The 12,976-nt window shown below is 38.7% G+C and overlaps 1 protein-coding gene across 3 annotated transcripts in view; it reads left to right on the top strand.

Annotated features, from left to right (window-relative positions):
* efr3a (EFR3 homolog A (S. cerevisiae)) overlaps nucleotides 1-10,231 on the top strand; it is a 75,134-nt gene extending 64,903 nt beyond the window's left edge. For 2 of the 3 annotated variants that reach the window (XM_046876592.1, XM_046876591.1), the window contains 6 exons: nucleotides 673-800; nucleotides 2,359-2,444; nucleotides 3,220-3,268; nucleotides 3,375-3,478; nucleotides 3,745-3,794; nucleotides 9,905-10,231. In XM_046876592.1, the coding sequence (XP_046732548.1) occupies nucleotides 673-800; nucleotides 2,359-2,444; nucleotides 3,220-3,268; nucleotides 3,375-3,478; nucleotides 3,745-3,794; nucleotides 9,905-10,010 (523 nt within the window). In that variant the 3' untranslated portion in view covers nucleotides 10,011-10,231. Of the gene's footprint in view, nucleotides 1-672; nucleotides 801-1,729; nucleotides 1,781-2,358; nucleotides 2,445-3,219; nucleotides 3,269-3,374; nucleotides 3,479-3,744; nucleotides 3,795-9,904 lie in introns of all 3 variants that reach the window. The other variant, XM_046876593.1, reaches the window with a different exon arrangement.
* The last annotated feature ends 2,745 nt before the right edge of the window (nucleotides 10,232-12,976 follow it).

Here is a 12,976-nt window from a genome sequence, read left to right as displayed (position 1 = left end):
AGGCAAAACGGAATCCAAGAACAGTTCAAAAATCAGGCACGGCAGACAGCAATATAGGGCAGAGCGAAAACACAAACCAAAAGACAGTCCAGACTCCAAACCAGTATCAGGGCAATGCAGGGCAGAACAAGAATCAGAGACAGGGCTGGGAAGAGAAACCAGAGCCGGCAGGGTGGCAAGAATAATCACAGGGATGTGAAAAGCTGGTGAGGTAATCTAGCCCCGAGTTAATGTCTTTGGTATCCTTAAATACCGGATGGCGTGGGAAAAGCGGCAAGATGGCCGCCGACCTGGAAGTGTGCGCCATGAACCTGGAAATGCACACAGGGAAACCGAAGTGAGTCCTGTGAGCCTGGACGATCCTGACATTGCGGTTTTCTCCAGTGTTTTTATTGTGTATCTAATATCAGTAAAGGCCAATGTATGTATATGTATTAAGATAGTTATAGTTTCTCCAAAATCTTTCCATAACTGTAATTTTCCCCCCATGGTAGGGTAGTCTTTTAGCTTTATGAGTATGTATGTATGTATGTATGTATATATGTGTGTGTGTGTGTGTGTGTGTGTGTGTGTGTGTGTATATATGTGTGTGTGTGTGTGTGTGTGTGTGTGTGTGTGTGTGCGCATTTCCTGTCAATTTATGAAGGTTATTTTTTTATTTTTTGGTACCAGACTACCTGCTGCTCTGGACCGTGAGGACAGTGGCATGTATTTTCAGACAGCTGACCTCGCTGAAGCCCTGTCTGGACCAGGATACAATACAGAAAGACTTTCCGTGCCGTATATACCACAAGTAACAGGTATGCGTATGGACACATACAAACTGCATCATCACTTTTGAAGTCAAGTTGAATTGAATTAAATGTTCAAGATGAAGTGGACGCTTTTTAACGACCTTCTCTAACAGTTAAACAGATAACACCGGCACAGGAATTAAACATGATCAAATATAAAAATCTGATTTTGTATATGAACTGCATGAGTCTATTAGATGTTACATTGTATCTACACACATACACCAAATTTTTGGACATTTGACATACGATGTATGGTCTTTGTAAACATCCTATTCCACATTTAGTCCCCATTTGCTGTTTTATTACTCCATTCTTTTGGGAAGATGTTTTACTAGATTTTGGAGTGTGGAGATATATTTAATTATTAATTTTTAAGAATTAGATTTGTGCTTAATTAGCTAAGGGAATTAGTAAAAGTCAGGTACTGATGTTGGTCATTTGAGGAGGCCTAGAGTGCAGTCAGTGTTCCAATTCATTTCAAAGGTGATTGATAGACTTGAGATCAGAGCTCCATAGCGGGGATCTTCCACTCCAACCCATATAAACCATACCTTCATGTATGCTGGAACAGGTTTGGGACTCCTAGTTAAGGTGTAGTGAAAGCATCTGATACAATTGTGTACCACAAACCTTGTGGTGACAGTTTGGCGAAGAACCACATATGGCTAGAAAAGTCAGTGTAATTAATCTTTAGTAATCGGCTGTCATGAGGAGACTCGCTCCTTTTACAAAATATGCTATTTATCTTATTATTTATATCATCAGTTTTCCGATCCGGTTTTGCATCATCCGATCTGCACCTTTGGATCGGCCGTTATAGAGACTGCCAATCAAACTCTCCAAAACGATTAATTCTTGTTGTTTTTTTATGTGTTTAGACTTTTTCTGATTATTTCGAGTCTCTCTTTTGTGTGTGCGTACACTCATCACAGTGCTGTATACTGTAGGGAAGATTCTGAACAGATGCAAACAAGCATCAAGAGGTACATGTAGCATTGCAGTGTGTTTGTTCGTGTGTGTTTGCTTCTGTAGTATATAGTATATACTGCAGTATATTCAGTGGCTTGCATATTTCACTGTTCTAAACTGGCAGTCTCCCATGGAACCATGTGACCCTGATCTCAGACTTCCCGTTCTACCCAACCATAGCTTGTAGTGAAACTGCAGAGTATCTGCTGTTAATGGAAATATTGAAATGTTTTTGTTATGGGAAAGTATGCGCTACATAATAAAAACTTTAAATGTGGTGTTCTGCAATTGCGCCGCTTTCACTCGGATTGATGTTTCGGTGAGTCTCTTTATGGGCAAAGATTTTTAGTACAGTAGTTTTCTTTTTGTTCTATTGTTGATGTTGAGCTTCACATAGTAAATAATAGTGTAACATTTGAAGCACTTCTCAATGAAAGCAAAGAGGTGTGTATATATATATATATATATATATATATATATATATATATATATATATATATATATATATATATATACATATATATATATATATATATATATATATATACATATATATACATATAAATAAATCATAATGCCCTATGACCCACAGATGAAGACCGATTGTCTCGGAGGAAAAGTTTTGTGGACACTATCTCGCTCCAGGTGGACATCCTGTCCAACAACCTTCCTGACCAGGTCATTAAAAAAATATCTTAATAATTAGATATCTGTTTTTCATATCAAGTACACGCCCAATTGTAGACCTTTTAATAAACTTGACACAGTTTGACAAATAATAGTCTGAACTGGAAAAGTTCCATGGGATTTAACGGGAATTTATGAGAATAAACTGGGAATTGACAAAATTGCAGGTTAGCCTATAACATGGAAGTTAGAGATAGTTTAAAAAAATGACAATCTTGGACTAGATTTAATGCAATTCCAGTAAAATATCTACCCTGCACATTTATCTATCACATGCACACTTCCACACACGTTACATACACTGTGCATTCCTCCATAACATAACATAACACACATCATTTCTTAAACCTTGCACACAAAATATTGGCCAAAAATGTCCATCTTGGCGAGTATTCACGTAAATTACATAAATATTACATAGAATTATGTTTAAAACTTCTGTATTTAAAATCTGTATGAGTTTGCATGCAGGTCCGTTTATTAACAAACAAAATGTTTACATTTATGTTTGTATTTGATACAGTTTATATAAATTCCCCAAATTTCTAAATAATTCCCATATACTCTCATAATTTACCATAGATTACTGGTAAGCTTCAAACTTTTCTGGAAATTTTCAAGAGCCTACATTTTTTGTGACCATAAAAAGTTGTTATTGTAGTTGTTAATATTCCGCTTTTTTCATTCTCTTATGTGAAAATTAAAAGCGACTGAAGTGTGTGTGTGTGTGTGTGTGTGTGTGTGTGTGTGTGTGTGTGTTCTTCAGTCGCAGTTAGCAGAAGAGATTACCTACGAGACTCTGAAGAAAGCCATTGGTGAGAAGATCTATCAACTTTTTATTTATTTCTGCTTAGCTGTAATTGTTGGTGTCTGCTGTGTATTGTTTTTTAGTTTATTTTTATTTTAATCACTTTCTCCCAGACACCACCGGTTTGGAAGAGCAGGAGAGAGAAAAGAGACGGCAGGTGATGGAGAAATTCCAGAAAGCCCCGTTTGAGGAGATTGCAGCCCATTGCGAATCAAAGGTACAAAAGTGTTGTTGTTGTTGTGTGCATTTGTGTGTGTAACACGATAAACCAGAGTAGCATAGGAATGCGGATTAGTAAATCATAAATATTGGTACAACACGACTAACGTTAACCTGACTGGCTACAGCCTTCTGTATATTCCTGAACAGTTGTCACTAATGAATGTAATAAAGTAAATGAACTTGTGTCAAATGCAGACTCTTGAAAGCTGCTGGAATTAAGTATAACATTTGCTGAAGTACAAACTGCTATTCTGTGTTCAGGCTAACATGCTGCATGATCGTTTGGCTCAGATCTTCGAATTGACTATACGGTGAGTCCTGTTTTCACCTTACAATTTTCTGAACATTGTCTCATCTTTTTTCCCCCCCAGAGTGTTATGTAAGGAATAAAATATGACAGCACATGTTAGTATGCACACAATCCCTCCTGGTGTGTGTGTGTATATATATATATATACAGTGGAACCCGGTTATGTCGATGTCCTAGGGGGTCGCCAAAAAGCATCGAGATAACCGATGAGCGAGATAAACGAAAAATCTAAATGGCGGCAATATATTAACGTGCTTGAAATTTCTTTATGTACATGATGTGCGTTAATAAATGAGAATGTGCATGCACGTGTTTTTGAAGGGGTTTTTTACACAACAGCGTTGCCGCGATTTGTTTGATGAAGGCATGCTATAAAAATACATACAGTACATGTTTATCTGTCAGGAATCCACCTGCCACGCCCCCTTCGGCCCCCTTCAGCGTGTCAGGTGTTTTCCCGGCCGCTTTCTCTGAAGCTCCCGGCTTCAATCGCGCACATATGGTGCTCGTTTATCATCATTACCAGCTCCTATTTAAACTTCCACACTCTCACTGTCCGTTATTGTTGGTATATGTTGGTTCACGGCGGTCGTTGTTATCGCTCATGCGTATCCCGGTACGTGTCTTCCCACCCGCACTCTCTCAACGGCTGCGCTTTTCTTCCCAATCGAGATAACCGAGGTCGCAGTCGAGATAACCGGGTTCCACTGTGTGTGTGTGTGTATATATATATATATATATATATATATATACAGTACAGACCAAAAGTTTGGACACACCTGCTCATGAAAATTGTCGAGTCACACTGAAGGCATCAAAACTATGAATTAACACATGTGGAATTATATACATAACAAAAAAGTGAACTGAAAATGTCATATTGTAGGTTCTTCAAAGTAGGCATCAAGAGAATGCCAAGAGTGTGCAAAGCAGTAATCTAAGCAAAAGGTGGCTACTTTGAAGAACATACAATATGACATATTTTCAGTTGTTTCACACTTTTTTGTTATGTATATAATTCCACATTTGTTAATTCATAGTTTTGATGCCTTCAGTGTGACTCTACAATTTTCATAGTCATGAAAATAAAGAAAACTCTTTGAATGAGAAGGTGTGTCCAAACTTTTGGTCTGTACTGTGTATGTATATATATATATATATATATATATATATATATATATATATATATATATATAGATATATATATATATATATATAGATATATATAGATATAGATATTGATAGATAGATAATCTTTGTAATTAATTTTTTTACTAATACTGAGAATCTTTTCATATATTAAATGGAAGCAATTCTCTGCTATTAAAATACAAAAGAACAAAAATGTAAAACTTGATCAGACGTGAAAGCTTGACGAATGTATATACAGTAATGTGCAAGCGTTTTAGGCAGGTGTAAAAAAAACATGCTGTAAGGCGAGAATGCTTTCAAAAATAAATTTGATAATATAGTTATATTCAACAATGAACAAAATAGAAAGTAAAAGAACATAATAAAAATCCAAATCAAATCAATATTTAGTGTGACATCCATTTTTTTTAAGAAACTCGGCAGGTAGGTTGTTCCAAACACCTTGGAGAAAAAACCACAGGCTGCCTCAAACCCTTCTGTCTCTTTATGTAATCCCAGACAGACTCTGTGATGTTGAGAGTAGGATTTTGCCCAGACCATCACTTCCAGGACTCTTTATACTTCTCTACACTGAAGATAGTTCTTAATGACATTGGTTGTATGTTTGGGGTCGTTGTCCAGCTGCAGAATAAATGCAGAATACACTTTTTTTTCTTTTTTTTTTTTAAGCACTTTTTTTTTTTTTTTACAGCATTTCACTCCAGCCTAAAACCTATGCACAGTACTATAGATATAAGATTTATCCCATAACATAATGATAGTTATTTCCCATATTTAGGATACATGTTCAGTTAATTAAATGCCAATATTTTTCATTGCTGCTAAATTTTATTCAAGTTTCTGTTATCAAGTCAGTCTTATAGACAAGTCATGCCTATAACAGCCATTATGACAACAGCCATTCTTTTGTAAGCTTGTATTTCTCTTTTTTAAAGCTAGCGATGCTAAGAAAAACAGCTTATGTCACTGATAAACTTGAATGCACAAAGTCCCCTTTTTGAAGACTCTCCTGTCACGAATAAATTGCTGACCCTTACAGAGCATTGACCCAAGACTACATACATAAATAATATAAATGTATACGTGCAGTTAGATATCACCATATCAGTAAGTAAATAAAACGTTAATGAATAACTCATGGTCATATTATTAGTTCTGTGGTGTCATTCTTGAATAACCCAGCCATTAGGGTTGCACAAGCCAGTGCACTCTTAGTGCCGGTCCCAAGCCCGGATAAATGGGGAGGGTTGCGTTAGTTGCGTTAGTCAGTGTTAAACGTGCCAAATCAAACATGCAGATCACAAACATGATTTTCATACCGGATCGGTCAAGGCCCGGGTTACCAACGACCGCTACACATATTGTTAGCCAACAGGGTACCGGTGGAAATTGGGCTACTGCTGGCCGAAGGAGGAGTAGGAGAGGAGGAAGCGTCTACAGAGACAGCAGCGAAAGGAGAAGTGTAGGAGAGTGGAGGTCAGGGTGGGCACTTTAAATGTTGGTACCATGGCTGGTAAAGAGAGAAAGGTAGATATGTTGTGTGTTCAGGAGACCCAGTGGAAAGGGAGTAATGCCAGGAACATTAAAGGTGGGTTTAAACTGTTCTATCATGGTGTGGATGAAAAGAGAAATAGTGTAGGGGTGATCCTGAAGGAAGATTATGCTCCACAAGTGGGTTATGAGATGGAGGACAGGGACATTTCTGGAGTGAGTTAGATGAAGTGGTAAAAGGTGTACCTAGGAATGAAAGCTTGATGATTGGGAAAGACTTCAATGGCCATGTAGGTGATGGGAACAGAGGTGATGAAGAGGTGATGGGTAGGTAAAGCCTTAAGGAGAGGAATGTGGAAGGGCAGATGGTGTTGAGAAATGTAGCTAGTTTGGTTTATAATATAATAAAATAAATATAATATAAAGTAATAACAGCAAGAATAGTAGAAAGTCGGTTTATCGGCTGGTGCATTGTGCACAGTGTGCAAAAAAATCAGCCAGAGAATAGACATGTGCAAGTGCATCATGCACTGTGCAAAATTCAGTCAGTCATGTATGGAACATATTAGAAAAATATATTGATACACATCTGCTGCCTGTGTGGTAAAACACCTTGGCTATGCGGAAAAAACACAGAGGCCGCATGACGTCTTGACTCATATTACATAATAGGGTGCATAAGGTTCACCCATGTAATTTAGCTTTAGCTGTCAGTAGTAGAATCTAGTAATATATAATATCATTTAACAATATGCTTCAGATAACATATAACACTTATATTAGTTTAAATCCAAGCGTAATACATGTAACCATTATTCAGTAGTAATATAGTTTAATACTCAGCTTTGCAGAGAACTCGGTGTAAAGAGAGTTCACAAAAATCAATTGTCATGCTTTAGAGTAAAGTTTAGCTTATATTGAGTTTGCATGAATGATATGATCAAAATGCATGTAAATGTAATAAAGGCCAGTAAGCATATAAGGCTGATGGATTAGGTTAGGGATTAGAATAACCGGCAGTTGTAGAAGATAAGGGGAAAGTTCATGGTGAAAGAACAATAGTGTCAGTTCCTGTGGAATAGGATGGACTTGGGTCATCTCCAGTTGCCATGGGAGAAGTTGGGGTATAGTCAGGAGACACAGAGACTGCGGAAAAAGGCTCAATCAGTAGCTCGATCAGTTTAAGTAGAGGTGTCACGAGTATGAACCGGAAGAGTTATCCGAGATGAAATATAGGGACGCATATGAGGACCAATATGTCGCTCCATAAAAAGATATACGCCATGGCCAGTAAAAAGTGGCGACCATGCACACAAGGCAAATGGCGTCGGCCGGAAGCATGCCGAGGAGACAGAGATAGGAAAATATAACGGGAAATAAAAAATAAAATAAGCAAGCAGCATTGCAACATGCATTAACTATCTTCAAACAGCATATATGCATATATCCAATGCCCAAAACACACCGCAAGTAAGATGAGTGTTTCTGTGAGAGCATCAGCTCATGGGACAGGCAGAATGAGAGTAAGATAGGAAGTTCCATATGAAGGATTATGGCAAAAGAAATATAGTTTGAGACGAGTTTAAAAAAAATTATAAGAGCAATGAAAGAAAAGAAAACATTTGGAGCAAAAAGCTGGTGTTTTAAAACTAAAGTCCCGGTTTGGTAAAACTAGAAAAAATAGCATAAGGTGTACACAAAACAAGGTATAATTTGCAGACAGAGAGATTTTGCTAGATTTTGCTAAAAGGATTTAAATGGCAGCAGTAAATATTTATTTTAATTAGGAGGAGGCTCATAGGGTGATGTCTAAGAGCGAAGGAAGGTGCACACAGGTGGACTATGTTCTATGTGGGAGATGCAACCTGAAGGAGATTGAAGACTGTAAGGTGTTGGCAGTGGACAGCGTAGCTAGACAGCATCAGATGGTGGTCTGTAGGATGCTTTGTATGTGAAAAAGAAGAGGAGGAGAGTAAAGACTGAAAAAAGAATGGTGGAAACTGACAGAGGAAGACTGTAGTGTGAGGTTCAGGGAAGAAGTCAGACAGGGGCTCGGTGGTGGTGAAGAGGTGCTGGATGATTGGGCAACTACTGCAGAAGTGATAAGGGAGACAGCGAGAAAGGTACTTGGTGTGACATCTGGAAAGAGAAAGGAAGACAAAGAGACGTAGTGGTGGAATGAGGAAGTGCAGGAATGCATAAGAAGAATTAGGTTGGAGAAACAGAATTGGGATCGACAGAGTGATGAGAAAAGTAGGCAGGGGTACAAGAAGATTTGGCGAAAGCCAAGGAAAAGGCATATGAGGAGCTGTATGAGAAGTTGGACACTAAGGAAGGAGAAAAGAATTTGTACTGATTGGCCAGGCAGATGGACCGAGCTGGGAAGGATGTGCTGCAAGTTAGAGCAATAAAGGATGGAGATGGAAATGTGTTGACTATTGAGGAGAGTGTGTTGAGAAGATGGAGGGAGTATTTGAGCAGCTGATGAACGAGGAAATTGAGAGAGAGAGAAGGTTGAATAGTGTGTACATGGTAAAGCAGTAAGTGGATAAGATTATAAAGGAGGAAGTGAGAGCAGCAATTAAGAGGATGAAGAGTGGAACGACGGCTGGACCAGCTGACATACCGGTAGAAGCATGGAGATGTCTAGGAGAGATGGCAGTGGAGGGGTTGTACTGCATCAAGAATCGGCTCTGAGCCCTTTCCTGTTTGCAGTGGTAATGGACAGGTTGACGGACGAGGTCAGACAGGAGTCTCTGTGGTCTATGATGATTGCGGATGATATTGTGATTTGTATTGAGAGTAGTGAGCAGGTTGAGAAGAGCCTGGAGAGGTGGAGCTACGCGCTGGAGAGAAGGGGAATGAAAGTCAGTAGGAGTAAGACAGAGTACATGTGTGTGAATGAGAGGGAGGGCAGTGGAGTGGTGCGGTTGCAGGGAGAAGAGGTGAAGAAGGTGGAGAAGTTCAGGTACCTGGGGTCAACAGTGCAAGAGTGTGTTAGAGAAGTGAAGAAAAGAGTGCAGGCAGGGTGGAGTGGGTGGAGAAGAGTGATAGCAGGAGTGATTTGTGATAGAAGAGTATCTGTGAGAGTGAAAGGGAAAGTGTATAGGACTGTGGTGAGACCTGCGATGTTGTATGGTTTAGAGACAGTTTTGGACAGTTTTGGTGGCGCTGGAGGTAGCAGAGCTGAAGATGCTGAGATTTTTGTTTTGGGGAAGAACTGAGGGACGAGTGATTAAGATGGTTTGGAGGTGCAGAGGAGGGAAATGGGGTATGTCAGCAGGTAGTTGGTTTGAAAGGGGCAGATGTAGAGGATAGTCTCGTATGGAAACGGATAATCCACTGTGGCGACCCCTAATGGTAGCAGCCAAAAGAAGAAGAAGAAGAAAGTGTCCCTTAAATTAATTTAGTGTTCTGATTAAAAAGATAGACAAGATTAATCTTTCTTCTTCTTTTTTTTCTTCACAGCCCGCCCCCAAGTCCTTCCGGCACAGTGACGGTGACTTCAGGCCACGCCCAATACCAGTCCGTGCCAGTCTACGAGATGAAGTTTCCAGACCTCTGTGTCTATTGAACCTGAAGCTTTATTGGGTCATAATTTTTTACTTTAAACCTTTGCCCTTTACCCAATCACATCCACTTACCTTTGATCTTCATCATGTAGTTAAATCCATGCACATTTACATGCTAAGTGTTCACCTTTAATCCGACCAGCACTGTAACCTTTTTTTTCTTTTAACTTAATCCCAATTACTAATGTCACTTGCTTCTAATCAATTAAATTCAGACCTAGAATTCTGATGTGAGCACTGCAGATATCTGCACCCTGTAATGCAATAATCAATTATTCCAATTACTTTCAGCAGCTATGTGTGTGTGTGTGTGTGTGTGTGTGTGTGTGTGTGTGTGTGTGTGTGTGTGTGTGTGTGTGTGTGTGCGTGTTTAGCTGCATTGGTTCAGAGGCCTTTGCCTCTTTGTGAATCGCAGACTTGAAAAAAAAATGTTTACATGATTTATAACGACTTGGAAATGTGCCCTTGAGACTCAGTATTCCTGGATGATAAGTTTGCATGCAGGATTCTCCTTCATCTAAATGGAAGACTGTTGAGCACAATCCCTGCACTTGCCACAGGTTCTCACACTTTGAGCACATCAGAGTCAGGGCTGTGACCTGATACCCCAAATTTGTATCTGTGGTTTGTGTGTTGTATGAACTTCCAGCGTTGATATGTCTCACGATTTCTAATCCACCTGAGCCAGCCCTTGATTGCCACTTGATTACTGATCCCTGAAATGTGCTGGACTGGCTGAATGTACCAATCTGAAATGTACTAAAACATATCCATACATGTTAGAATGTGTAATAATTTTACTATATACTGTATGTATACAGAGTTTGTTGGCTGGATGTGCACTTTAGAAATGCAAATGAGAGCGTAAACTGTGACCGTGACATTCCGTGTCACGAACGAGCCCCAAACATACACACATGATCAGTATGGCTATTTCCATCATCAGATTGAATCCAGAGCTCATGCTGAACCACTCTGGACCATTTAAACCATTGTTTTACTGCACATGGTGTGCAGATTAAATTGTAATTTGCAAAATGCTAAAAGTTAGCACTTTTAGATTGCAAGAACATGGCACTTTTATTCTATATTCTTATAGATATATATATAAAATTAGGATCAAAGGTTCTAAGTATAAAACAAACTTTTTAGCGACTATATTCTTCGAGCTAAGCAAATATATGAGTAGAATGTCGAACGTGACTGTTAAAAGCTTAAACACTATGCTGTAAAACGGAAATCATATGCTGTAAATGCATGCCTCGGTGAGCTTTTTTTTTTTTTTAATCCACTGCTATCATCATGCATTTTACCAGTGTGTTTGTGTAATAGGGTTTAGAAGATTTAAACAGACTTTGTAGAGTCCACACTTAATGCTCTCAGTGGTGTCAGAGTAGTCTAATACAGATCATTGTAAATTGTGCTGTTCTGTTCCATGGATTTGCAAAATGAACCATCTGTGTCAATAAGCAGTGTTATGAAAGCTGTTCAAATACAAATTAGACTGAGATTTAGCCAGAGAAGCTGTTTGCATTGGCTGAATTTGCAGTGATAAAGGATTCTGGATGGTTTTTCATCAGACAAACATCAAAGAGTGTTCAGGAAGTCCTGAACCCTGACCCACATTTCACCCAATTATAATTCATTATGTTTGATCGTACTACCAGGGCCCATTGTAATGTTGGACCACAGATGGACACTTTTAAATATTTACTGTGAAAGAGCTGACAGGTGAAATCAAATGATGTGGAGAAGAACGAATATTTATCATGTATAAGTTCTAATGTTGTTTTTTTGCGTGCTAATCATGCGAAGGCTTTGTTGCATAGGTTCTTCGACAGGATTTTTTAAGGTTACTTGTGTTGAAACCTCACTGTGACATGAACAGGAATGAATTTAATTTTTGTTTATGTCTTCGGGTGAAGTGTTCTGTGAGGCCATTATTCGTAAACTCTATTAATCCAAACAATGGTGAAGTAAAACACTGTAGAGCAGCAGTACCCCACTTTTTTTTTTGCCATCACAGACCAGTTTCATGCAAGACACTTTTTCTTGGAGGTGGTGGGGGTCACACGCATAACTAAAAACAATAACATGCATAATATATTATTAATATAAATATTATATGATTTATTTACCGTATTTTTCAGACTATAAGCCGCTACTTTTTTCCCACGTTTTGAACCCCGCGGCTTAAACAACGAAGCGGCTAATTTATAGATTTTCCCTGGGTTTTTCCCGGTTTCACAAACTTCAAGCCAAAAAACTGAGCGACATAACATTAGACAAATGAAATTTCCGAACGGAAACGAAAAAAGCACTTCACCTGTGTTCTGAGCTGCACGGCATCAGGAGAAAAACTTCCACCGATGGTGATTTTTAAACGCACGACGATGCCAAAAGATAAACTCTCGAGAGAAATAGTTGTAAAAGGAAGGAGCAAGACAGTAAACAACGACTTTCTTGGTAGGCTACTGTTTAGATACAAGCCGTTGTAATGCGTTGAGTCTGGGTGAAGGGAGAGCTCGCTAACTCCAGTTGCAACAGAAATCATATAATCACAGACAGGTTTCCAAAACTCGTGCTTTTTTATTTTTCTTGGCAACAGAGTTACGGGTTAGTCAAAGAAACTTAGAAATGAGCATCAGAAAATAATAAGGACATATTCCTCGGTCTTGCACACCTGCAGTAATACCGGAAAAAATGCGGTGGCAGGCTATTCCCAAAATGCTGCTCTGCTCTTAAAGAAGCCACAACATATTTCACTCGTTACACCGTGTAACACAGACACTGTCTTTTGTTAAAGCCTGTGTAAAGTTAATTAGTTTTAATGTAGACATGTGGCTTATAGACAGGTGCGGCGTATTTATGTTCAAAATAAAAATCTTTGTAAAATTCAGTGGGTGCGGCTTATATATGGGTGCGCTTTATAGTCCAGAAATTACGGTATTCATTTAATTACATATAT

The sequence above is a fragment of the Silurus meridionalis genome, chromosome 20, assembly GCF_014805685.1.
Source record: "Silurus meridionalis isolate SWU-2019-XX chromosome 20, ASM1480568v1, whole genome shotgun sequence".
Taxonomy (NCBI): domain Eukaryota; kingdom Metazoa; phylum Chordata; class Actinopteri; order Siluriformes; family Siluridae; genus Silurus; species Silurus meridionalis.
Note: the sequence above shows the minus strand (reverse complement) of the source record. Positions and strands in the feature narration are given on the sequence as shown.